This window comes from Pseudophryne corroboree, chromosome 6 (assembly GCF_028390025.1).
Source record: "Pseudophryne corroboree isolate aPseCor3 chromosome 6, aPseCor3.hap2, whole genome shotgun sequence".
In the NCBI taxonomy this organism is placed as follows: domain Eukaryota; kingdom Metazoa; phylum Chordata; class Amphibia; order Anura; family Myobatrachidae; genus Pseudophryne; species Pseudophryne corroboree.
In genome coordinates this window covers 173,629,576-173,652,900 of record NC_086449.1, presented here as the reverse complement: position 1 = coordinate 173,652,900, position 23,325 = coordinate 173,629,576, and the positions used below count along the sequence as shown (strand labels likewise).

The window sequence follows — 23,325 nt, the reverse complement described above, 5'->3', positions numbered from 1 at the left end:
CTGACCAGGCTGGTCCTGGAGTATTGCTGGACCGGCTGGAACCGGGACGGACTGACCAGGTGGAGCCTGGAGTATTGCTGGACCGGCTGGAACCGTGACGGACTGACCAGGCAGGGCCTGGAGTATTGCTGGACCGGCTGGAACCGGGACGGACTGACCAGGCAGGGCCTGGAGTATTGCTGGACCGGCTGGAACCGGGACGGACTGACCAGGCTGGGCCTGGAGTATTGCTGGACCGGCTGGAACCGGGACGGACTGACCAGGCTGGGCCTGGAGTATGGCTGGAACCGGGATGGACTGAGCCCTTTCTTCACGGGGCTGAACTAAGGCAGGAGCCCCCTCTTCTTCACGGGGCTGGGCTGAGGCAAGAGCCCCCACTTCATGGGGCTGGGCTGAGGCAAGAGCCCCCTCTTCACGGGGCTGGGCAGCACTCTGTAGAATCTCTGGCTGGGCAGCACTCTGTAGAATCTCTGGCTGGGCAGCACTCTGTAGAATCTCTGGCTGGGCAGCACTCTGTAGAATCTCTGGCTGGGCAGCACTCTGTAGAATCTCTGGCTGGGCAGCACTCTGTAGACTCTCTGGCTGGGCAGCACTCTGTAGACTCTCTGGCTGGGCAGCACTCTGTAGACTCTCTGGCTGGGCAGCACTCTGTAGACTCTCTGGCTGGGCAGCACTCTGTAGACTCTCTGGCTGGGCAGCACTCTGTAGACTCTCTGGCTGGGCAGCACTCTGTAGACTCTCTGGCTGGGCAGCACTCTGAAGACTCTCTGGCTGGGCAGCACTCTGAAGACTCTCTGGCTGGGCAGCACTCTGAAGACTCTCTGGGGCTGGACGCTCTGAACCCCTCACTGGGGCTGGACGCTCTGAAGACGCCCCTCCTGGGGCTGGACGCTCTGAAGACGCCCCTCCTGGGGCTGGACGCTCTGAAGACGCCCCTCCTGGGGCTGGACGCTCTGAAGACGCCCCTCCTGGGGCTGGACGCTCTGAAGACGCCCCTCCTGGGACTGGACGCTCTGAAGACGCCCCTCCTGGGGCTGTGGACACGGACTCCTCTGTGACTGTAAATGGCTTGAACATTCTTCTCTGGACACCCAACTTGGGATAAGGTCTTTTAACCACCGGACCCCAGTCATAAATTTGAGTCTCTCTCAGAAGAGTAGCCTTCTTGATACCCCCGTCAGCAGCAGAAGGATCGGATACTGTGGATGACTTGTAGACATGAGCACTATGATACTGAGATTTGTCACTATTACCTGGCTTGCGAAGAATGCAGTCTTTAACAAAATGACCAGAATTTCCACAGTAAAGACAGAGATGTAGCTCCTTACGCCGCTGACGTTCAGCTTCAGAAAGCTTGGGCCGTGGATAGCTCTGATGAAAAACTTTCCCTTGCGCAGAGGAAGAGACTCTATTAACTGGATGGGACAAAACAGGATCAACAACGTTGGTAGTATTCCTGAGGAGATCAGGCATCACAGAGAGAATACTAGGCAAAAGTTCTTGTAACTGTAGTAACATCTGGTAGAAAATCTGCAGTTGGTCAGGAGTCTTAGAGCAGAAGGTCAGAGAATCTCTGGAGAAAGAATTCCGCTGCAGACACTGTGCCAATTGATGCTGAGTCGACTCCAGACCTTCCAAGCGTCCTGCAATATTGCTTAGGAGGTCCTGCGTCAGACAAACACTTTCGGCTGGGTCCATGTGGCCAGTTCCTACTGTCATGACTAAGGTTTTGTGAACCCGGTGCTAGCGAAGTCTGCGCGGGCGACTGGAGGACTACACGAATACCACCACTGACCTGGTTTGGAAGTGTTGTGGACTCGGGGTCTCTTCCGGTGACTGGGAAGAGGAACCGCGGCAGAGATGGCCGAATCCAGGTTCTCCTCATGCAGGATGAGGTCGGCAGACAGGAAGCACGTGTGGGCGCTGAAGGTCTCCTGAAAGACAGAACTGGAAAGGCGCTGATGAATCAGTGAAGAATAACAGGTACAACTGTGCTAAAGGGCACGGGGTGCTTGGGGACACTGAGATGCTTGGAGACACTGAGGTGCTTGGAGACACTGAGGTGCTTGGAGACACTGAGGTGCTTGGAGACACTGAGGTACTTGGAGACACTGAGGTGCTTGGAGACACTGAGGTGCTTGGAGACACTGAGGTGCTTGGAGACACTGAGGTGCGTAGAGGCACTGAGGTGCGTAGAGGCACTGAGGTGCGTAGAGGCACTGAGGTGCGTAGAGGCACTGGGGTGCGTAGAGACACTGGGGTGCGTAGAGACACTGAGGTGCGTGGAGGCACTGAGGTGCGTGGAGGCACTGAGGTGATTGGAGGCACTGAGGTGCGTAAAGACACTGAGGTGCGTGGAGACACTGGGGTGCGTAGAGACACTGGGGTGCGTAGAGACACTGGGGTGCTGAGGCACGGAGGTGCTGGAAGCACAGAGATGCTGAGGCACGGAGGTGCTGAGGCACAGAGATGCTGAGGCACGGAGGTGCTGAGGCACGGAGGTGCTGGAAGCACGGAGGTACTGAGGCATGGAGGTGCTGAAAGCACAGAGGTGCAGAGGCACTGGAAGCACGGAGGTACTGAGGCACGGAGGTGCTGGAAGCACGGAGGTACTGAGGCACGGAGGCGCTGAGGCACGGAGGTGCAGAGGCACGGAGGCGCAGAGGCACGGAGGCACTGAGGTGCTGGAAGCACGGAGGTACTGAGGCATGGAGGTGCTGAAAGCACGGAGGTGCTGAGGCATGGAGGTGCAGAGGCACGGAGGTGCTGGAAGCACGGAGGTACTGAGGCACGAAGATGCTGGAAGCACGGAGGTACTGAGGCACGGAGGTGCTGGAAGCACGGAGGTACTGAGGCACGGAGGCACGGAGGTGCTGGAAGCACGGAGGTGCTGAGGCACGGAGGTGCTGAAAGCACGGAGATGCTGAGGCACGGAGGTACTGAGGCACGGAGGTACGGAGGTACTGAGGCACGGAGGTGCTGGAAGCACGGAGGTACTGAGGTACTGGGATACGGGAGCTCTGGAGATCACAACCTTAGGGAGCTCAGCTAGAATGCTCACACATAGCTGTGTGTGACACAAGGAACTGGCCCCGTTTCTAACTCAGCCTCCTGATTTATACTTCCTGGTCCTTGGTGATTGGTGAGCAGGATTAGGTGATGCAGAGAGTCTCAGGCTGGCAGAGGATTGAACAACTCTGGGTCAGGTGAACAGTCACTGTCATGTGACTACTCTAGCCAAGGCTGTGATGTAGAATGAGGCCTAGCAGGCCGAGAGAACACTGAAGCCTGGACTTCTGCAAAACACAGGATGCTGGCTTTTAGACCTAAAGTTCAGATTACTGAATTCAGCCTCACACAGGAGATCACCACAGGTGGAGCTAATTAACTATTACCTCTCAGGCAGAGAACTCAGGAAAACTCAGTGCTGACAAGCTGTTTAACTCCGTGAGTGAAAAGACACAGGATCCAGGACAGATGGCAGGGGTAAGTCACCAAATATAAAACCTACAGTCAGGATTGTGACAATACACCAGTACTGGCACATGTAAGCTCACCAGTCCCCGCACACTTCTTGGCCAGTGGGGGATGGGGGTAGAGGACACCAGTAGCCACCAGAAGCTGGCCTGAGTGGTCTGGCATGGCCGGTGTGGGAGGGGCGAGCACAGGACCCCCACCAGCATGCAGTGTATATATAAGACAGTGGAGCCTATTATCTGCCTCCTCACCCGCATCATCTGCAGCCCCAGCGCCAGACCCTCCTCCTCCCAGTCACCGCACTGCTCACCCCACATAGAGTCTCATCCCTTCCTGCTGGACTGATTCACCTGCTTTCCCCGTCGGTAAGTGGCCACACGTGTTCTCGGTGCTTCCACTCTAAGTGCTGTGGGACTGTCTGGTGGTTCCTACATCCGTTTCCTGGTTACTACTGTTACTTGTTGCCTAGTCTAGGGGTAGCAAGTAACCTGGGAATGCAGCATAGTATATGGAGGAGGGAGTGCACAGTATGTGGTATATGCGGAAACAGTATATGGAAGATTGATGTGCACTGTATATAGGGGGCACTGTATGGAGGGGTATGAGGGTGCAGGATGTATATAGGGGCAATATATGGGTGAGGGTGCAGTGTACAAAGGTGGTGTGTGTCCTTGTCCCTCCAGTGGCTGCCAGCGGCACCATAGAGGTGAGTAGCAGCGTTACACACTCTCTCTCCGTATTCAGCAAGTGTGACACAGTCAGATCAGTGTTTTTACGTAATTAGCAGCAAGCTGTAACATCTCTCTGCATGATCATTTTCATTTTAATTTGGCCTGTGTGGCGGTCTTCAGTGGCCACCGATGCACATAATAGAGGTGAAGAGCAGTTAGCCATTTATTATATAGGATGTAAGTGAAAGCCACCAGATGGCAGTATGTGTGTATATGTAGATATATATATATATATATATACATACATACATACATACATACATACATACATACATACATACATACATACATACACTGCTCAAAAAAATAAAGGGAACACTAAAATAACACATCCTAGATCTGAATGAATGGAATATTCTTATTAAATACTTTGTTCTCTACATAGTTGAATGTGCTGACAACAAAATCACACAAAAATTATCAATGGAAATCAAATGTATTAACCCATGGAGGTCTGGATTTGGAGTCACACTCAAAATTAAAGTGGAAAAACACACTACAGGCTGATCCAACTTTGATGTAATGTCCTTAAAACAAGTCAAAATGAGGCTCAGTAGTGTGTGTGGCCTCCACGTGCCTGTATGACCTCCCTACAATGCCTGGGCATGCTCCTGATGAGGTGGCGGATGGTCTCCTGAGGGATCTCCTCCCAGACCTGAAATAAAGCATCCGCCAACTCCTGGACAGTCTGTGGTGGATGGAGCGAGACATGATGTCCCAGATGTGCTCAATTGGATTCAGGTCTGGGGAACGGGCGGGCCAGTCCATAGCATCAATGCCTTCATCTTGCAGGAATTGCTGACACACTCCAGCCACATGAGGTCTAGCATTGTCTTGCATTAGGAGGAACCCAGGGCCAACTGCACCAGCATATGGTCTCACAAGGGGTCTGAGGATCTCATCTTGGTGCCTAATGGCAGTCAGGCTACCTCTGGCGAGCACATGGAGGGCTGTGCGCCCCCCCCAAAGAAATGCCACCCCACACCATTACTGACCCACTGCCAAACCGGTCATGCTGGAGGATGTTGCAGGCAGCAGAACGTTCTCCTTGGCGTCTCCAGACTCTGTCACGTGCTCAGTGAGAACCTGCTTTCATCTGTGAAGAGCACAGGGCACCAGTGGCGAATTTGCCAATCTTGGTGTTCTCTGGCAAATGCCAAACATCCTGCACGGTGTTGGGCTGTAAGCACAACCCCCACCTGTGGACATCGGGCCCTCATACCACCCTCATGGAGTCTGTTTCTGATCGTTTGAGTAGACACATGCACATTTGTGGCTTGCTTGAGGTTATTTTGCAGGGCTCTAGCAGTGCTCCTCCTGTTCCTCCTTGCACAAAGGCGGAGGTAGCGGTCCTGCTGCTGGGTTGTTGCCCTCCTACGGCCTCCTCCACGTCTCCTGATGTACTGGCCTGTCTCCTGGTAGCTCCTCCATGCTCTGGACACTACGCTGACAGACACAGCAAACCTTCTTGCCACAGCTCGCATTGATGTGCCATCCTGGATGAGCTGCGCTACCTGAGCCACTTGTGTGGGTTGTAGACTCTGTCTCATGCTACCACTAGAGTGAAAGCACCGCCAGCTTTCAAAAGTGACCAAAACATCAGCCAGAAAGCATAGGAGCTGAGAAGTGGTCTGTGGGTCACCACCTGCAGAACAACTCCTTTATTGGGGGTGTCTTGCTAATTGCCTATAATTTCCACCTGTTGTCTATTCCATTTGCACAACAGCATGTGAAATTGATTGTCAATCAGTGTTGCTTCCTAAGTGGACAGTTTGATTTCACAGAAGTGTGATTGACTTGGAATTACATTGTGTTGTTTAAGTGTTCCCTTTATTTTTTTGAGCAGTGTGTGTGTGTGTGTGTGTGTGTGTGTGTGTGTGTGTGTGTGTGTATATGTATATATATATGTATGTGTATATATATATATATATATATATATATATATATATTAGTGATGTGCACCGGACATTTTTCGGGTTTTGTGTTTTGGTTTTGGATTCGGTTCCGCGGCCGTGTTTTGGATTCGGACGCGTTTCAGCAAAACCTCACCGAAAATTTTTTGTCGGATTCGGGTGTGTTTTGGATTCGGGTGTTTTTTTACAAAAAACCCTAAAAAACAGCTTAAATCATAGAATTTGGGTGTCATTTTGATCCCATAGTTTTATTAACCTCAATAACCATAATTTCCACTCATTTCCAGTCTATTCTGAACACCTCACACCTCACAATAATAAAATTTTACTCACCGGTAAATCTATTTCTCGTAGTCCGTAGTGGATGCTGGGTACTCCGTAAGGACCATGGGGAATAGACGGGCTCCGCAGGAGACTGGGCACTCTTTAAAGAAAGATTAGGTACTATATCTTGTGTGCACTGGCTCCTCCCTCTATGCCCCTCCTCCAGACCTCAGTTAGGGAAACTGTGCCCGGAAGAGCTGACACTACAAGGAAAGGATTTGGAATCCAGGGTAAGACTCATACCAGCCACACCAATCACATCGTACAACTCGTGATAACTATACCAGTTAACAGTATGAATAACAACTGAGCCTCACTGAACAGATGGCTCATAACAAGAACCCTTTAGTTAAGCAATAACTATACACAAGTATTGCAGACAATCCGCACTTGGGACGGGCTCCCAGCATCCACTACGGACTACGAGAAATAGATTTACCGGTGAGTAAAATCTTATTTTCGCTGACGTCCTAGTGGATGCTGGGTACTCCGTAAGGACCATGGGGATTATACCAAAGCTCCCAAACGGGCGGGAGAGTGCGGATGACTCTGCAGCACCGAATGAGCAAACTCAAGGTCCTCCTCAGCCAGGGTATCAAACTTGTAGAATTTTGCAAACGTGTTTGATCCCGACCAGGTAGCAGCTCGACAAAGTTGTAAAGCCGAGACCCGTCGGGCAGCCGCCCAAGAAGAGCCCACCTTCCTCGTGGAATGGGCTTTTACTGATTTAGGATGCGGCAGTCCAGCCGCAGAATGTGCAAGTTGAATCGTGGAACAGATCCAGCGAGCAATAGTCTGCTTAGAAGCAGGAGCACCCAGCTTGTTGGGTGCATGCAGGATAAACAGCGAGTCAGTCTTTCTGACTCTAGCCATCCTGGAAACATAGATTTTCAGGGCCCGGACTACGTCCAGCAACTTGGAAGCCTCCAAGTCCCGAGTAGCCGCAGGCACCACAATAGGTTGGTTCAAATGAAACGCTGATACCACCTTAGGGAGAAATTGGGGACGAGTCCTCAATTCTGCCCTGTCCATATGGAAGATCAGATAGGGGCTTTTACAGGACAAAGCCGCCAATTCTGACACCCGCCTAGCCGAAGCCAAGGCCAAAAGCATGACCACTTTCCACGTGAGATATTTCAACTCCACGGTCTGAAGTGGCTCAAACCAATGTGATTTTAGGAAATCCAACACAACGTGAGATCTCAAGGTGCCACTGGGGGCACAAAAGGGGGCTGAATATGCAACAAACGTCTGAACTTCAGGCAGTGAAGCCAGTTCTTTTTGAAAGAAAATAGACAGGGCCGAAATCTGGACTTTAATGGATCCCAATGTAAGGCCCATAGTCACTCCTGACTGTAGGAAGTGCAGAAATCGACGCAGCTGAAATTCTTCTGTGGGGGCCTTCATAGCCTCACACCAAGCAACATATTTTCGCCATATGCGGTGATAATGTTTTGCCGTCACATCCTTCCTAGCTTTTATCAGCGTAGGAATGACTTCAACCGGAATGCCCTTTTCCATCAAGATCTGGCGTTCAACCGCCATGCCGTCAAACGCAGCCGTGGTAAGTCTTGGAACAGACAGGGCCCCTGCTGTAGCAGGTCCTGTCTGAGAGGCAGAGGCCAAGGGTCCTCTGAGATCATTTCTTGTAGTTCCGGGTACCAAGTCCTTCTTGGCCAATCCGGAACGATGAGTACAGTTCTTACTCCTCTCTTTCTTATTATCCTCAGCACCTTTGGTATGAGAGGAAGAGGAGGGAACACATAAACCGACTGGTACACCCACGGTGTCACTAGAGCGTCCACAGCTATCGCCTGAGGGTCCCTTGACCTGGCGCAATATCTTTTTAGCTTTTTGTTGAGGCGGGACGCCATCATGTCCACCTGTGGCCTTTCCCAACGATTTACAATCAGCTGGAAGACTTCTGGATGAAGTCCCCACTCTCCCGGGTGGAGGTCGTGCCTGCTGAGGAAGTCTGCTTCCCAGTTGTCCACTCCCGGAATGAACACTGCTGACAGTGCTATCACGTGATTTTCCGCCCATCGGAGAATCCTTGTGGCTTCTGCCATCGCCATCCTGCTTCTGGTGCCGCCCTGTCGGTTTACATGGGCGACCGCCGTGATGTTGTCTGACTGAATCAGCACTGGCTGGTTTTGAAGCAGGGGTCTTGCCTGACTTAGGGCATTGTAAATGGCCCTTAGTTCCAGAATATTTATGTGTAGGGAAGCCTCCTGACTCGACCATTGTCCTTGGAAGTTTCTTCCCTGAGTGACTGCCCCCCAACCTCGGAGGCTTGCATCCGTGGTCACCAGGACCCAGTCCTGTATGCCGAATCTGCGGCCCTCGAGAAGATGAGCACTCTGCAGCCACCACAGCAGAGACACCCTGGCCCTCGGGGACAGGGTGATCAGCCGATGCATCTGAAGATGCGATCCGGACCACTTGTCTAACAGATCCCACTGAAAGATCCTTGCATGGAACCTGCCGAATGGAATTGCCTCGTAAGAAGCTACCCTCTTTCCCAGGACTCGCGTGCAGTGATGCACCGACACCTGTTTTGTTTTCAGGAGGTCTCTGACCAGAGATGACAACTCCTTGGCCTTCTCCTCCGGGAGAAACACCTTCTTCTGTTCTGTGTCCAGAATCATACCCAGGAACAGCAGACGCGTCGTAGGAACCAGCTGCGACTTTGGAATATTCAGAATCCAGCCGTGCTGTTGTAGCACTTCCTGAGATAGTGCTACTACGACCAACAACTGCTCCCTGGACCTCGCCTTTATAAGGAGATCGTCCAAGTACGGGATAATTATAATTCCCTTGTTTCGAAGGAGTATCATCATTTCGGCCATTACTTTGGTAAATACCCTCGAAGCCGTGGACAGACCAAACGGCAACGTCTGGAATTGGTAATGGCAGTCCTGTACCACAAAACGGAGGTACACCTGGTGAGGTGGGTAAATGGGGACATGTAGGTAAGCATCCTTGATGTCCAGTGATACCATGTAATCCCCCTCTTCCAGGCTTGCAATAACCGCCCTGAGCGATTCCATTTTGAACTTGAACTTCCTTATATAAGTGTTCAAGGATTTCAAATTTAGAATGGGTCTCACCGAACCGTCTGGTTTCGGTACCACAAACATTGTGGAATAGTAACCCCGTCCCTGTTGAAGGAGGGGAACTTTTATTATCACCTGCTGGAGGTACAGCTTGTGAATTGCCGCCAGCACTACCTCCCTGTCCCGGGGAGTAGCTGGCAAGGCTGATTTGAGGTAACGGCGAGGGGGAGACGTCTCGAATTCCAGCTTGTATCCCTGAGATACCACTTGTAGAACCCAGGGATCCACCTGTGAGCGAACCCACCGGTCGCTGAAGTTCCGGAGACGGGCCCCCACCGCACCTGGCTCCACCAGTGGAGCCCCAGCAACATGCGGTGGACTTAGTGGAAGCAGGGGAGGATTTTTGTTCTTGGGAACTGGCTGTATGGTGCAGCTTTTTCCCTCTACCCCTGCCTCTGGGCAGAAAGGACGCGCCTTTAACCCGCTTGCCTTTCTGGGGCCGAAAGGACTGTACCTGATAATACGGTGCTTTCTTAGGCTGTGAGGGAACCTGAGGTAAAAATGTCGACTTCCCAGCTGTTGCTGTGGAAACTAGGTCCGAGAGACCATCCCCAAACAATTCCTCACCCTTGTAAGGCAAAACCTCCATGTGCCTTTTAGAATCCGCATCACCTGTACACTGCCGAGTCCATAATACTCTCCTGGCAGAAACGGACATTGCATTAATTCTAGATGCCAGCCGGCAAATATCCCTCTGTGCATCTCTCATATATAAGACTACGTCTTTAATATGCTCTATGGTTAGCAAAATAGCATCCCTGTCGAGGGTATCAATATTTTCAGACAGGGTATCGGACCAAGCTGCTACAGCACTACACATCCAAGCTGAAGCAATTGCAGGTCTCAGTATAGTACCTGAGTGTGTATATACAGACTTCAGGATAGCCTCCTGCTTTCTATCTGCAGGCTCCTTTAAGGCGGCCGTATCCTGAGACGGCAGTTCCACCTTTTTTGACAAGCGTGTGAGCGCTTTATCCACCCTCGGGGATGTCTCCCAACGTAACCTGTCCTCTGGCGGGAAAGGGTACGCCATCAGTAACTTTTTAGAAATCACTAGTTTCTTATCGGGGGAAGCCCACGCTTCTTCACACACTTCATTCAACTCATCTGATGGGGGAAAAACCACTGGTTGCTTTTTCTCCCCAAACATAATACCCTTTTTAGTGGTACCTGGGTTAATGTCAGCAATGTGCAACACATTTTTCATTGCCGTAATCATGCAACGGATGGCCCTAGTGGAATGTACATTAGTCTCGTCCTCGTCGACACTGTGTCGACATCTGTGTCTGCCATCTGAGGTAGCGGGCGTTTTTGAGCCCCTGATGGCCTTTGAGACGCCTGGGCAGGCACTGGCTGAGAAGCCGGCTGTCCCACAGCTGTTATGTCATCGAACCTTTTATGCAAGGAGTTGACACTGTCGTGTAAAACCTTCCACATATCCATCCACTCTGGTGTCGACCCCGCAGGGGGTGACATCACATTTATCGGCACCTGCTCTGCCTCCACATAAGCCTCCTCATCAAACATGTCGACACAGCCGTACCGACACACCGCACACACACAGGGAATGCTCTGACTGAGGACAGGACCCCACAAAGTCCTTTGGGGAGACAGAGAGAGAGTATGCCAGCACACACCACAGCGCTATATAATCAGGGATTTACACTAACACAAAGTGATTTTCCCTATAGCAGCTATACAATACAGTTTTGCGCCTAAATTTAGTGCCCCCCCCCCCCTTCTTTTTTACCCTTTGAGCCTGGAAACTGCAGGGGAGAGCCTGGGGAGCTGTCTTCCAGCGGAGCTGTGAAGAGGAAATGGCGCCAGTGTGCTGAGGGAGATAGCACCGCCCCCTTCTCGGCGGACTTCTCCCGCTCTTTATATTTATATTATGACGGGGGATTTTTGCACATATATAGTTTATTAGACTATATTATGTGCTGTTCGCCATGTAAGGTACTCTGATTGCAGCCCAGGGCGCCCCCCCCCAGCGCCCTGCACCCATCAGTGACCGGAGTATGTGGTGTGCACAGGGAGCAATGGCGCACAGCTGCAGTGCTGTGCGCTACCTTAATGAAGACCGGAGTCTTCAGCCGCCGATTTTCAGGACGTTCTTCTTGCTTCTGGCTCTGCAAGGGGGACGGCGGCGCGGCTCCGGGACCGGACGACCGAGGCTGGGCCTGTGTTCGATCCCTCTGGAGCTAATGGTGTCCAGTAGCCTAGAAGCCCAAGCTAGCTGCAAGCAGGTAGGTTCGCTTCTCTCCCCTAAGTCCCTCGTAGCAGTGAGTCTGTTGCCAGCAGATCTCACTGAAAATAAAAAACCTAATACCTGTAAATACTTTCTTTACTAGAAGCTCAGGAGAGCCCCTAGTGTGCAACCAGCTCGAGCCGGGCACAGATTCTAACTGGGGTCTGGAGGAGGGGCATAGAGGGAGGAGCCAGTGCACACCAGATATAGTACCTAATCTTTCTTTAAAGAGTGCCCAGTCTCCTGCGGAGCCCGTCTATTCCCCATGGTCCTTACGGAGTACCCAGCATCCACTAGGACGTCAGAGAAATTATTTTTAGTCCTAAAATTTGCACCGAGGTCGCTGGATGGCTAAGCTAAGCGACACAAGTAGCCGACACAAAAACCTGGCCCATCTAGGAGTGGCACTGCAGTGTCAGGCAGGCTGGCACTTCAAAAAAATAGTCCCCAAACAGCACATGATGCAAAGAAAAAAAGAGGCGCACCAAGGTCGCTGTGTGACTAAGCTAAGCGACCCAAGTGGCCGACACAAACACCTGGCCCATCTAGGAGTGGCACTGCAGTGTCAGGCAGGATGGCACTTCAAAAAAATAGTCCCCAAACAGCATATGATGCAAAGAAAAAAAGAGGCGCACCAAGGTCGCTGTGTGACTAAGCTAAGCGACACAAGTGGCCGACACAAACACCTGGCCCATCTAGGAGTGGCACTGCAGTGTCAGACAGGATGGCGCTTCAAAAAAATTGTCCCCAAACAGCACATGATGCAAAGAAAAAAAGAGGCGCACCACAGGTATAGAATGTAGATGGATAGTATGCTTAATGACGACACAGAGGTAGGTACAGCAGTGGCCTTCCGTACTGCTATATATAGTATACTGGTGGTCACTGTGTCAGCAAACTGCAAAACTAAAATGCACCACAGATATAGAATGTAGATGGATAGTATACTTAATGACGACACAGAGGTAGGTACAGCAGAGGCCTTCCGTACTGCTATATATAGTATACTGGTGGTCACTGTGTCAGCAAACTGCAAAACTAAAATGCACCACAGGTATAGAATGTAGATGGATAGTATACTTAATGACGACACAGAGGTAGGTACAGCAGTGGCCTTCCGTACTGCTATATATAGTATACTGGTGGTCACTGTGTCAGCAAACTGCAAAACTAAAATGCACCACAGGTATAGAATGTAGATGGATAGTATACTTAATGACGACACAGAGGTAGGTACAGCAGTGGCCTTCCGTACTGCTATATATAGTATACTGGTGGTCACTGTGTCAGCAAACTGCAAAACTAAAATGCACCACAGGTATAGAATGTAGATGGATAGTATACTTAATGACGACACAGAGGTAGGTACAGCAGTGGCCTTCCGTACCGTACTGCTATTATATATAGTATACTGGTGGTCACTGTGTCAGCAAACTGCAAAACTAAAATGCACCACAGGTATAGAATGTAGATGGATAGTATACTTAATGACGACACAGAGGTAGGTACAGCAGTGGCCTACTGTACCGTCCGTAATGCTGTATATTATATACTGGTGGTCACTGGTCAGCAAAACTCTGCACTGTACTCCTTCTATATAATATTATACTGGTGGTCCCCAGTCCCCACAATAAAGCAGCACACTGAGCACAGATATGGAGTGTTTTTCAGGCAGACAAAGTATACTGGTGGTCACTGTCAGCAAAACTCTGCACTGTACTCCTCCTATATAATATTATGCTGGTGGTCCCCAGTCCCCACAATAAAGCAGCACACTGAGCACAGATATGGAGTGTTTTTCAGGCAGACAAAGTATACTGGTGGTCACTGTCAGCAAAACTCTGCACTGTACTCCTGCTATATAATACAGCTGCTCCCCAGTCCCCACAATTAAGCAGTGTGAGCACAGATATATGCAGCACACTGAGCACAGATATGGAGCGTTTTTTTCAGGCAGAGAACGGATAACTGGTGGTCACTGATCAGCAAAACTCTGCACTGTACTCCTCCTATATTATACAGCTGCTCCCCAGCCCTCCCCACAATTAAACAATAGTGCACAGCACAATCAAGTTCAACAATAACGGAGAGGACGCCAGCCACGTCCTCTCCCTAACATTTCCAATGCACGAGTGAAAATGGCGGCGACGCGCGGCTGCTTATATAGAATCCGAATCTCGCGAGAATCCGACAGCAGGATGATGACGTTCGGGCGCGCTCTGGTTACCCGAGCCATACGGGAGAATCTGAGTATGCCTCGGACCCGTGTAAAATGGGTGAAGTTCGGGGGGGTTCGGATTCCGAGGAACCGAACCCGCTCATCACTAACTAACCTTTGTTAAAGGTGGTTTTTTGGAAATATACTCCATTTTACACCATAGTCACCATACGAACAGGGTATTAGAAGCCCAGTTCACATTGGTTCTTCTGCCAACTTTAAGGGGCCTGGGAGGCTGAGTCTTTTTTCATTTTTTGTATTCTCTTTAGGCATTGTTTAAACTATGCACAATATGAAATAAAGATATCATAACGCCTGTCTTGAAAAAGACCCTGTGGAAGGGTCGAAACGTCGTATCTATGAGGCTATAATAAAGAACAATTGATATCAACCACAGAATCTGAGTACATTTGTGAGAGTGCACCCGCCACCTGTGTGGACACCAATATATTCAGCGGACTTCGTTCTGTTGGGATTGCACCCACCCTAAAAAATTGGATGCGAGTACAGGACTTTCTTCTGTTTAGATATTGTCGGGGATTTTGTTCTCTGGCTTCCTGATACCCATCTGCGCTAATCTGCATACAAGTGATCATTGACTGTATGGGCTAAGTTGTATTTGTTTTATGTATGTATTTATGTATTAATTGAGTTATTTGTTTGTTTATTCTATGTAAGGTTTGTAAAACGGTGATACGATCGATTTAGTCTATTTAGAGCAATATCTAAGAAGTGATTTAATTCCCTCAATATGACACAGGAGGGAGCATATTTGTTAGATGACGGGCTATTGTCTCTGGCAGAACAGGGAACCATCTCATTCACTGATGAGGAGGTTGAAAAGTTTCTTTTTGAAAAAATTGATTTTGAGTCTCTGCCAGCAGACACACCGGTCGATGTTTTTTACAAACTTGTTAAACAACGCCAAAAGGAAGTTGATTTAAAACTGCATGGCCAATTCCTTTCGGAATATCATCGACGACGGCAGATCCCCAGAGGATTCCGCATCACCAACACACCGACATTGGGGAGGAGCAATCCTAAATTCTGCAGTCGGTGGTGCGGAATCCTCAACAAATGTTCCTTCGATCTCATGGCTCTAGTTATAGAGGAAGTAGGGTTTGAACTAAAGACCATAAAGATTGAAATTGAAGCTGCCAATTTAACAGCAATACCATTATTAACTGAGGATAAATCTCAAAAATGGATTGACAAGCTTCAAACACAGATTGATACATATCACCGAGACCTTGTCTCCTTTAAACGTAAAAAATTAGCCACGGTCACTAGTGATTATAAAAATCATTTAGTGTATAGATGGTTATTAGGTAACACCCAAAATCAGAGTAACCAGACGGGTAGGTTCACGAGAAGAAGACGAGCACCTAGGTACACAAGGGAGCTGGTCTCCTCGAATTCAACGTCTGACACCGATTTTAATGAGGGTAGCCAACAGAGACGTTTTTTGGACCAGGGCCCCGAATCTACAACAATGGTGGGAAACAAAAAAGGCAGTGCAGACCACATCCCAGACGAAGTTGGTACTCGAAGAAGAGGAAGACCAAAAAAGACATGAATGTTGTCTTCAATCTATCGAGCACTCAACTGGATGAAGCTGATATGTCGCTTTTAACACATGGTTTGTCCTTTGTCCCCACGTGCCATCACAATCGTTTTGAGAGCAACATTGACCAATTTAAATTTGGTCGACAATTAAGACTCAAAGAGTTTTTTTCCGATAAAACCAGTAGGAACGTGCCAACTCCATTCAAAAAAAGCTCCACATTCGATCCACCTACACAAAACGCCAGCTTAAAAACATTTCTGAGGGTGGTCCAGAGGGACACCAGTAATTTTTCTCCACCTAGACAATTTGACAACTTATCTCCTCTTGAAAGGAAATCCCTTAACAAATTGCGAGCTGACCACAACATTGTTATACGCCCCGCAGATAAAGGCGGGGCAGTGGTCATTCAAGACTGGCAGGATTATGATCGAGAGATCATGCGCCAGCTATCTGATCAAGAGACCTATAAACAAGTTGAATCCAACCCTGTCCCCGGTATCAAACGTGCTATAGATGAGTGTCTCAGACGAGGGCGAAACAATGGCTGGTTTGATGATGATTTATTTTTCTTTTTAACGGTTGAGCATCCCCGCTGTCCGATATTATATACTTTACCGAAGGTGCATAAAACCTTGGTACAACCACCGGGACGACCGATCATAGCGGCGGAAGGTTCCCTGTTACAACCGTTGGCTAAATTTGTGGATAGCATCCTCCAGCCCATTGTGGTTAAAAGTTTGAGCTATATAAAAGATACGGGCGATTTCCTTTCACAGTTGAAAAAAGTTGATTGTAAACTAACGTCCTGCCTGCTGGCCACAATGGACGTTAATTCACTGTATACAGTGATTCCACATGATGGTGGATTAGAAACAGTGCGAGCAGCATTGATGTTATATCCCCCTGGTAGTGTACCGACTGAATGTATCATTGAACTCACTGAAATGGTTTTACGTTCGAATCATTTTATGTATAAAGACAAATACTTTATACAACTAGCGGGGACAGCGATGGGGTCCAATTTGGCCCCGTCGTATGCCAACTTATACATGACCAACTATGAGACTACCCAGATTTTTCCACAATATGGCCACCAAATCCTATTCTATCATCGATTCATCGATGACGTTTTTCTGTTGTGGAATGGTTCAGAGTCATCTTTCCACACTATGGTCAATAATCTTAATCAGTTGGATAGCCCTATAAAATTTACCTCTAGTATTTCAAGTTCTGAAATTAACTTTCTAGATGTACACATCAGCAAAGCTGGGGATTCTTTTGCTACTTCTGTCTATAGAAAACCAACTGACAGAAATTTGACGCTACACGCAACAAGCCATCATCCCCCTGCACTTAAGGAAAACTTGCCTGTGTCTCAATTTCTAAGAGTGTTAAGAATTAATTCAGACCCACAGAACATTGAAATTCAACTCGCAGAGGTCAAAGAGCGCTTTTTAGAACGTGGGTACACACAGAAAACACTTTCCCACTGTTTGTCCAAGGCCTATGATATTGTGGCAGGGAGACAGCCCAAAAATAAAGATAAATCTGACAATCGTCTTGTTTTTGCAACACGATATGATAACCATTCGGGGCACCTTAACAAGGTACTTAAGAAACACTGGCCAATTGTCAGTACCGATCCAGCATTACCCTTCACACGTATGAATACTCCTATGTTAGCCTATCGGAGGGGACCGAATTTAAAACAAATGCTTATGAGACCCGTAGTATATCCGAATGCTCCTATGTCTACTACTCAGTTGTTGCAGCAAAAGCCGGGTTGCTTCTCCTGTGGGAGTTGTACCACTTGTCGCTCAATGATGGTGGGCCCGACATTCTCCCATCCACATACTGGTTCCATCATCAAGCTCAAATATCATTTACACTGCAGATTAGATTTTGTAATTTATATTCTAAAATGCCCTTGTGGATTGGTTTATGTAGGGCTAACAACCCGTACCTTCAGGGACCGAATGGCGAACCACCGCTCATCTATACATGTCGCATTAAACAGCGGCAGGTCTGATAAGCCGGTGGCTCGACATTTTATTGAGGCTCGACACCAGGTAGCCAGTTTAAAATGCAAAATCATAGATTGGGTGCCCCCGAGTGTTACTGGTGGAGACCGGACCAAGAGACTGAAACAGAGGGAGTGCTTCTGGATCAGTCACTTGGATACGGTGTCCCCGCGTGGATTAAATGAAAATAACCCCTATGGGGTGTTTCTATAGAGATAAAGTGTCATTTGTATAGTATTGTTTGTTGTTGTTTTATGTATAACGTAAGTTAGCCCATTCTCCCAGGTCCCTGATGGCATGAGTTTAAACGATTAATATTGATTAAAAGTGGGGATATGATGTTATGAGACCGGGCCATGTTCTGATCCACCGAGTCTAGTGAGTTATGTACCACACACCAGATTTATTTATTTATCTATTAATTTATAGGAGATTTAAGATTCTGTTAGATATACACATATTTTTTGTTAAACCAGCCTTGTGCAGAGTTGATGACGGATATGTCCAGTGGAACGCACGGTTACCACCTATGATTGCACTAGGGCAGGCTTGAAGGACGGGGGAGTGTTCGCCGCATTGGAGATATGCGGCTTCCACTTCCGGTGTATTGGAACGCATCGCGTCTTGCTTCCGGTGCTGTGGAACGCAAGACGCGATCGAGAATGCAGACTTTGAATTAGCTGCCCGCTGGGAACGGTGTTTGCCTGGGTATGAGTCATCCTCTTAGAGGAGTTTAAAGATGATAGACACTTTCCACACTTAGAGCTGGCCTGTTTGGTTTTGATGAGAGACGTACACTGGGAGGCACTTCCGGTATGGGGGTATAAATACCTCCGCAATCAGACTAGCTCTAGCAAGCGTCCTGGGAACACATGGCAGGTTCCAGTACATGGTAAGCGCTGTCTGCTAAGATTTGCTGATGTAAGTTGTGAGACTTGTCCACTTTGAAAAGTAAATCTTTCTCCTAGTAGGTCTGTTTGAGCTGCTGCAGTGAAAATATGATCCCAGGATGCTTCACATCCATACAGCTATTCTTATAGGTAACGGCAGTTTGTCAATAGCATTATGTGTGAAATGGTGGAGGGCGTGTTATCCCGGTGTCTAACAGTTAATTCTTATGCAGCCATTATAGGACCACATGCAACGGTGGCTATCTACAGGCTACGCGCTTTGTGATCCTGTTTTTAAGAGTGTGTGTAAGTGATCATTTTGTTCTGTTGTATATTTGTGTGGTTTCCACTAGTGGTTGAAAGGGTGAAATACGGCACTCTCTGGTGGATCAGTGGTATTCCTCTTGTTGCAGGGATTAAGGTGGCTCTTTTGAACACTGTTTTGGTGAGTCATTACATCTTTGTTAAAGGTGGTTTTTTGGAAATATACTCCATTTTACACCATAGTCACCATACGAACAGGGTATTAGAAGCCCAGTTCACATTGGTTCTTCTGCCAACTTTAAGGGGCCTGGGAGGCTGAGTCTTTTTTCATTTTTTGTATTCTCTTTAGGCATTGTTTAAACTATGCACAATATGAAATAAAGATATCATAACGCCTGTCTTGAAAAAGACCCTGTGGAAGGGTCGAAACGTCGTATCTATGAGGCTATAATAAAGAACAATTGATATCAACCACAGAATCTGAGTACATTTGTGAGAGTGCACCCGCCACCTGTGTGGACACCAATATATATATATATATATATATATATATATGTGTGTGTGTGTGTGTGGAATAGTGTAGTAAGGCCTTAAACTAGTGTCTTCTAAGAATTGTTTACAAACAAAATATGAGTACGCAGACTCGGTGGCGCCCAGATCCCGGCACCCTAGGCAGTTGCCTAATGGTAGAGCCGGCCCTGTGTGCTTAGGAATTTCTGACCCTGATGTTCACATGCATAGTTTGTAAAACGAGCTGAATGACCCATAAGCAACTGACACTGTAAATGTACCATAGGATGGATAGACTTTGTACATAGATATAATGTGTAAGACTGATAGAGGTATATATAATAGGGCACGATTTCCAGCAATCCTGATGATAAAGCCTGGAGATTCAAATAGGCAATAATATAAAAGGCAACACCAGGTGGGTTTTGCCTTTTAAATGATTGGCGCTTTAAATCTACAGTCGAAAACTGTGCCGGTTCATGGAAATCACACTCTATTACATCTACCCCATAGTGTGTTGCTATAGAATTGTTTCACTGTCATACTGTTGTTATTGAAAAATTTATCTTATTCCGAGCACAGGACGATAGCGGCCAACAAACGTGAGCTATGTCACATGCGTATCACTCACATCCTGAACGCCTCGCACAGTCGCTGGAGAGGGGGAGAGGAGTACTATAAAGGAATGAATATTATGTATATGGGAATAGAGGCTCTGGACTTTCCCACATATGACATGAGTGTCCATTTCTATCCAGCTGCAGAATTCATCCACCGGGCACTCGTAGAAAGAGGTGAGCGAATTAATGTGGACATTTAATGACTCAAACACTTTCCACACAGTTTTGAGGAAGGAAGAAACCTAGACCTGTATATATATATGATGTGATTTTAAAGACCAGGACTGTATTTTAGTGGTTTTATAAACAAGAACATATATTTTATGTAACCATAGCAAAACTTAATGGTGTTAGAAGAAAATGGTAATTGATTAACGAGTATAACGGTCTTGGCTAATCCAGTCTCCAAAGCCTCCACTGTGGGCATGCAGCATGTATACAGAGACCTTACTTCTACTAAACCTCATGTTCAGAGGAGGCTTCCGTCCTACCATTTATACAGCAGAGCTGAATCCTCCAGGAGGGTATACAGACACTAATTAGACATTCACAATGTTGACAGTTATGGGGGAAATGTATGGGGGTGTGAAAATCAGACAGTGGGAGATTTTGGTAAAATTCTCCCGGTTTTTTAAAAGTGGCAATCATTAACCAGGGTAATTTTTCCATGTAAATGATTGGCACTTTAAAAAAAAAAAGGAGTATTTTACCAAAATCTCTAATTTTTTGATTCTCACACCCCATTACATTTCCCCCATGATGTCAACATGGTTAATTTAATATGTTGACATAATAAAAGTCGACCACTAGAAAATGTTGATATGGACAAAGGGCCTGACTCAGAAATGTATGCAGTTTGTACAGCAGTTACGTCTATGGATGCAGCTGCTGTGCGAAAATATGCTAATGCCTGCAGGAGGTGTCTGAAGGCAAGACACCCACTGCCGACACGGCATCAGAACACCATCATTTGCAGCATCGACCATCTGAGTAATCCTAAATTCAAAATGGCCACCTCATCTGCTTCAGAAGACCCAGACACTGGCCGCAGCACTCGCACAACGCGGAGGTGTTGTGCCTCTATTATGTTAAACGCTCCCCGTCTCGCTGCCCCCTCCCCCAAGGGATCCCATGCTGCGGCTTAGGGAGCACTATGACTGATTTCACAAAACAAGATCTGCACATGAGCAGATCAACAGCCATCGGGCTTGGCTTGCGTACATCTCTGAATCAGACCCAGAACGTCAAATATGAAATGTAGACAATGTGAAAATGTTGATATTTGGCTAACGGTTAACGCTAGGGTTAGGCTTATATGAAACAGATATTGTTGTCATTCTGACCATGCCAAGATTGGCATCCAGATGATGAATCTACAGTAAAAAAAACACAGTCAATAGGTCAACCCCAAACGGTTGACATGCACAAGGTCGACAGGTTTAAAAGGTCAACATGACCATGGTTGACACACGTATGGTTGACACAATTTTTTTTACAACTTTTTCATAATTTATTATCCACATAGAGTACGATTGGAAATTGTAACCTGTGCTGAGCGCAGTAGTGCGGAGCGAGGCACCTTGCCCAAAGCTTTGTGGGCAAAGCGAGCCCGCAAGGGTACAGGTGTCCACTAATTTGGCCGAGATATGGTGAAACATCCAAAATGACACACACAAAAAAAAACCTTGCGTCGACCATTTTCATGTCAACCTTTTGACCCTGTCAGCCTTTTCCATGTTGACCATTTGACCCTGTGAACCTTTTGCATGTCGACCATTAGGGAACGACCTATTGTCTGTCTATCTTTTTACTGTAGATCTATTGAACCACATCCGCTGAGATTTTATCAGTGCCAATATAATGACCATGTCGTCATTCTCTTGTCGACATTAACATAATATACCATACTCCTCGGGAGAATGATCTGGCATCGCCTAGCCCCATAGCATCCGTGCTTCCTACATTGTCCACTGAGCACCCATGTTAGATACAGTATATACTTATACACAGATGCTACCGCAGAACAAACCAGTATGCATTTCTATTACAGAACAAATATTGTAATGGCTATTTCTACACATGGGACACTTGCTCACAATGTGATTGATGTGAATGGTGGGGGTACAAAACAATGGGGATACCTCTTTTATTATGCTTTGTTTTCTATGTTAGGCAGGATTTTGGTTCATTGTGCTATGGGAGTTAGCAGATCAGCGACGCTGGTGCTTGCCTATCTTATGATTTACCATCGCATGACGTTGGTTGAAGCAATCACCACAGTAAAAGACCAGCGAGGAGTTTTTCCTAACCGCGGATTTCTACGTCAGTTATTGCACCTGGACTGCACTTTGAGAAGGAACCACTAGTACTGCAATGTCTATACATGTTTCCTTAATTAAAATCCGTCCGTCTGCTGGCTACGGGCACATCCTTTCCTATGGTGGATTTATTGTTAAATCCGCACCTTGGATAGATATATATATATATATATATATATATATATATATATATATATATATATATATAAAACAGGGATATTAAAACATCTGTAATTGTAGCAATGATTCAAATGCCAAATATTTCAATTGAAATGAAACTCTATGAGAACATTCTAACAGAAATATAACTTTGTATTGGATCCAGACTAACCTCTCTACTGGGTGACTGTGAGAGTGAGTCCTTACCACCAATAAGACATGCCAGTCATTAATAATAATACACTGTAAATGGAAAAGATGCATATATTTGGCAGTAGAGTGCATGTACTAATTAGTTGGTTACATTGAATGCAGGGTATAAAAATCTTATAGGAAAAAGCGGTAGCAGTGACTGATTATTCGGGATATATTAGTTTACTAACCATATGTTCTTTTCATCCATGATATTAATCAATAAATCTGTTGGTGTTCTAAAAAGTTACAAGGAAAAATAATATACATTAAATTTACTGGTTTACATATTTTTATAGTTGTGGTGTTTTTCCTGATATGCCATAAGTACAATGTCAATGAGGTGATGAGTACAAGATGTATAGGATAGCAGGATAATGCTGGCTTACTGAAAATGTATTGTGTCTCTAAATACTATATGAAGTTGAGTTCCTAGTCCAAAATGTTCATGTTTGCACCCTCATTAGACAGTCCTACAGTATGTGTCGTCATACCATCTACGGTAGATGGCAACTCTATTTGCAATTGCTGTCTGTACATAGGGCCTAATTCAGACCTGATCGTAGATGTGCCCAGCACAGTGCTAGTCCGTCCCGCATGTCTGGCTCTGCCCCGTCGCACAAGTACAAAAGCATCACACAGCGGCAATGCTTTTGTACTTAACGAATAGCTCCCTACCAGCGCGCAGGAGCTACTCGTCCCTGTTCGAGTTGCAGCCGTTGCGGCCCGTTTTTCAAACAGCCTGTAGCATGGCAGT

General features: G+C 47.2%; 1 protein-coding gene across 6 annotated transcripts in view; it reads left to right on the top strand.

Annotated features, from left to right (window-relative positions):
* The window catches only part of DUSP26 (dual specificity phosphatase 26), a 94,936-nt gene extending 72,077 nt beyond the window's left edge, over positions 1-22,859 (top strand). For all 6 annotated transcript variants that reach the window (XM_063930379.1, XM_063930380.1, XM_063930381.1 and 3 more), the window contains 2 exons: positions 19,862-20,073; positions 22,072-22,859. In XM_063930379.1, coding sequence (XP_063786449.1) covers positions 19,862-20,073; positions 22,072-22,265 — 406 coding nt within the window. In that variant the 3' untranslated portion in view covers positions 22,266-22,859. The remainder of the gene's footprint in view (positions 1-19,861; positions 20,074-22,071) is intronic.
* Positions 22,860-23,325: the final 466 nt, after the last annotated feature.